The sequence below is a fragment of the Benincasa hispida genome, unplaced genomic scaffold, assembly GCF_027475165.1.
Source record: "Benincasa hispida cultivar pf3 unplaced genomic scaffold, pf3_genome.v1.1 HicScf1107, whole genome shotgun sequence".
NCBI lineage: Eukaryota > Viridiplantae > Streptophyta > Magnoliopsida > Cucurbitales > Cucurbitaceae > Benincasa > Benincasa hispida.
The window spans coordinates 16,955-21,724 of record NW_028325419.1 but is presented as its reverse complement, the minus strand read 5'-3'; the positions used below and the strand labels follow the sequence as shown (position 1 = coordinate 21,724).

General features: G+C 40.2%; 1 protein-coding gene across 1 annotated transcript; it reads right to left on the bottom strand.

The window, feature by feature from the left end:
- Positions 1-295: 295 nt before the first annotated feature.
- LOC150031605 (uncharacterized) lies at positions 296-673 on the bottom strand. Its single transcript, XM_090308859.1, has one exon. The coding sequence runs from the start codon at positions 671-673 to the stop codon at positions 296-298; it is 378 nt and encodes a 125-aa protein (XP_090164985.1).
- Positions 674-4,770: the final 4,097 nt, after the last annotated feature.

The window sequence follows — 4,770 nt, the reverse complement described above, 5'->3', positions numbered from 1 at the left end:
AGGATGGTTTTGGTATTTTTCTTTCTTCATTCATTGTCAGCTTTTCTTCTTTGGTTGATGTTTCTATGATTGCATTGCAGTTTACTATGGATGCGGTCGCATCATCTCTTTCATCTTCATCTTCAGAATTTTCTTCTTCATATAAACTGGGTTCATCATCGGATTCAGTAAGGTTTTCTTCTTCTGGATATTTTATGGCTCTGATAATATCAAACTCGATCTTCTTTTCGTTCACGCTCAGTGTGATCTCTCCCTTGTGCACATCAATCTAAACGCGACCAGTGGATAAAAATGGTCATCCCAGGTTGATGAGCACATCCCTGTCCACTTCATAATCGAGGATGATGAAGTCTTCCGGCAAGATAAATTTGTCAATTGTGACTAGGACATCCTTCACCTTCCCTTCTGGATGAACAAGGGACCTATCAGCTAGCTGGAGAATCACCGTTGTAAGCACCAGCTGCCCTACATTCAGCTGCTTAAAAATTGAAAGGGGCATTAAGTTGATACTGGCCTCGAGATCGCAAAGCACTTTACCAATATATAACTCGTCGATCGAGCAGGGTATTGTAAAACTTCCAGGGTCGTGCATTTTTGGTGGAATTATTGTTTTTGAACTTTGTGTCAAGGCCACCGTTGCGAACTTACCAGTGCTCCTTTTCTTCATCACCATATCCTTTAGAAACTTTGCATACTTTGGCATTTGTTCAAGCGCTTCAGTGAAAGGGATGTTGATATGTAATTGCTTCAGCATGTTCATGAAGCGATGATATTGCACTTCATCATGTTTCTTCTTCTTAAATCTCTGAGGGAATAGTGGCAGCTGTATTTTCATGGTTTCATGCTCTATCGGCTTAGAAATGGACGCAATATTTGGTTCCATCATCTCCTGTTATTCTGTTTCTTTTTTAGTCAACGTGGTCTGTGGTTCCATCGCAATTGGAACAGTTTGGCTTGGCTTCTTCTTCTCCTCCGCCACTGTCATTCCCCTTTGCAACGTCACAACTTGACATTGCTCCTTTCCCATACTCCCTGGGTTGTATGAGAGCTCTGTTGAACTCGACAGTGCTCCTTACGGTCTACTTTTGAGTTCACATGCAATCTGTCCTATCTGAATTTCAAGATTGTGGATGGACGTCGCTTGATTCTGGAGCACTGTTTCATTCTTCTCAATATACTGCTTCAGTAAGCTCTCTAGAGATGAAGATTGTGACACCTACGAACTACTAGCTTAATTTTGCGTTTGATCGTTTGTTCATGGGAAAAATCCTGGTGGCCCTTCCTTTAGCACCATTGGTTGAAAATTTTGTTGCTGATTTTTCCATGCGAAGTTAGGGTGGTTTCTCCACCCAGCATTGTAAGTATTGGAAAAAGGATTATTCTTCACGAAATAGACAGACTGTGGGTTCCTCGGACACTCTTCCATTGGATGGCCTTCACCGCAAGTAGCACAACTTGCGCTTGTTTGGTCGATTGCGTTGACCTGCCCCTTATGCGTTCCTGAGCTGCTGATTGCGATTCCTTGTATAAATTCATCATCGCAGTCATTTGGTTTTGTAGGGATGCGATGACCCCATTACTTGCGTCACTGTCTTTAATTCTCAGTCTTTGATCACTTTCTCTCCAGTCTTCATGATTCTTGGAAATGAGATCAAGTATATTCTTGGCTTCATCGTATGTCTTGTCAAGTAGACCTCTAGCTACTACCGCATTGGCAGCCGTCTGCGATGCAGGGTTCAAACCATGATAGAAAATTTCCATCTGTAGACAATCTGGTAAGTCGTTGTGTAGACAATCTCGCACCAGTCGCTTAAACCTTGCCCAGGCGTCACTAAGTGATTCGTCGATATCCTGTTCAAAATTGGTAATCAACTTCCTCCTTCTGGCATTCTCTGTCGAGGGTAGTACTTCTTCGTGAACTTTTCCACTACCTGTTCCCACGATGTATTCTCCCCTGGTTCGAGAGAATAAGCCCATTTCCATGCTTGGTTACACAACGAAAATGGGAATAGTGTTAATTGAACCTCCTCAGCGAAGATGTTTGGGAACACAAACATATTGCAGATTTCAATAAAACTCCGGAGGTGGAGGTGCGGATCCTCACCACGCCTATCGCCAGACTGTCTGGCAATTTGAATCATCTGTAGCATCACCGGTTTCATCTCAAATCTCGATCAGTCAGAAGCTGGCCTCATGATTCCTAGTGAGAAATCATAGAGTTTGGGTGACGCATAGTCCCGGATGGGCCTATTACGGTCATTCTCCAAGAGGATGGGGTTTGCCATGATATTATTTGAGTTCGGTGCTCTGTCTTCCGGTTGCTCTACCATGTTGTGATCTTTCTCTTGTTGTCGTTGGCGGCTATTTCTTCTTCTTCTTTGAAAAGTTCTCTAAATCTCTGGGTCGTAATTGGGCTTAGGAATTTGTCCTTCGCTAATACAATGCCCGCTTCTTTCCTTACCTAAGGAGAGGCAGTGCACAGAGATGGAAAGTCTGCAAAGAAAATCAAAAAGTCACCATTAGCACAATTTGTACTACCGTAGTCCTCGACAATGGCGACAAAAACTTGATGCATTGTGAATATGATGAAATAATGGTGTAGGTTGCGATGGTGGTGTATGCGTTGTGCATGCAAGTTTTCCTAGCAAGACCCAAGTATAAATCCTACTAGGTTGTCTGGTAAGCCTAGGGTCGAACATAGGGACTATGGAGACAGTATGTGACAGTGATTTCAGATTTCATTGTGGTGACAAATAAAAAAATTCTTTGGTTGGTATATGTTTGTTTAATATATAGATTCTATGCGGCGGAATTGAGAAAAGAGTCAATAACAATGAAATTTACAATGAGTATGTGGGGGAACGGGTTAAGAAGGGATTTAGCTAACATTTCCTAAGATTGCGTTCATGTTATGCGATCATGCTACATACATACAATAGCAAGTCATCTCTCAATGCAAATGCTATAGCTCCTAGTTTTAGGACGCATGCGATGTATACGATGATGTCTATAGGACTTATGTCTAAGCCTCTACTCTTGTCTACGCGATGATGAATGATGCACACATACACAAGGCGACCACATACTACCATATCCTATTCTAGGGTGCATGCGATGCATGTTAGCAAATAGAACTTATCTCTAAGTCTCTATCACTTGCTTATGCAGTTCTAATCTTGCTTTCTCAAGTCTAGATTCTAACCTAGCTCTCTCAAGTCTAGTTCTTCTTTAGACTATCTCTCGAGTAGCTCTAAAGGGGTGTGGGAGCATACATAAGACAAGACAATCACATAAAATGAAGATCTTAGGTCATGTTAGCTAAGTGCTTCTCAACTCATTTGGAAGTTTAGTTACTCATGCTTAATGTAAAGAGAGTGAACAAATGTAGAGATGAAAACTCCATTTTATAAATGAAATCAAGATATAGGATGACAATGGAAAGTAAAGATAGGGGGCCTGGTAGCAATTTCTTGCTTCCCAAGGCTTTTACAATGTTTTTCTCTACTCTACCCAAAGGAATATTCTTGCTTTCGCAAGAGTCGTCCCTCTCTCCATTCTCATCGCTCCTGGCACTCTCTCGAGCTGACCAGGAATGATCTTTCGACGTCTTCTCCCTTCTCTCGCATCCGCCTTCTAAGTGTAAGAAAACTGTGAACAACGACTAACTATCTTCTGTATGGTGAATTCTCTATATGGCAAAAAAAAACTCCTTTTCTGATGGTGGCCTTTGGTATTTATAAAGATCAAGGTGAAGAAACTTTTCTCTCAAATGATTGCATTGATGGGATGTCATTAATTCTCTGTCTGACGCGCCGATTAATTGTCACTGAAAAGTTGAGTGTACTTGCTACAGTGTATCGTTAACGGCTTGTCAACTAAATTCAGATTCGACCGTCATCAGCTTTCTATCCCATCATGATTTATTAAGCTTTCACCTCGATGCACTGTCTTTATGTGGCCACCTTCTTGAGCAGATCTTCGCGAACACATACGATCGCATAGCCTTGCGGTCGCAATCTCTTAATGCACTCGAATACTGAATTCCTTGGATCGTGATTCTACCTTGCGCCAACGCATTTTTCTACACAAAATATGTAAATTAGTTTTTTTAATGCGATGGATGCATGCGATCGCAATGTTCTAAACTTAATGCTTTTGGACACGATTTTATATATTTTTACTATCGCAATCCTGCATTGTTTTATATCTTTGCATTGTAATAACGTGCATTTCTGTCTGTTATCATATATCTGTTAATATTTTGGGTCTAATGTCTATATTTGCAACAGTCCCTAAAAAAAAAGTGAATGGGATTCTTTTATTATGTGTTTTCATGCACTTAATCATTCATGAATTTTTACATTCAAAGCAAAATGGTCTTTTGGAGCATAAAGAATTCAATAATCACGTTTTCCAAAGAATCAAAATTATGCTATTAAGATGAATAAGAACCCTAAATTTATTCAGATATGTTAGATGAAAGTCGGAAAATCTATGTAATCAGTCTAACTAATCAACAATCTATTAACCCAAGATCAGATGCTCAAGGGTTCCAGACATGCATTTATGTGCAAACATTTTCAGTAAGGCTCAATTTTAAAGCTAATCAAAGAATGCATCCTAAAAAGAATACAAAAAACATGCAATGTTCCCCACCCCAAACTTAAAGATGGAGCATTATCCTCAATGTTTAGAATAAGAAAATGAGTTCAAGAAACAAAAAGTAAGGGATGTATAGAAAGACTTTCCTAGTTTTTGTGGTTGATCATT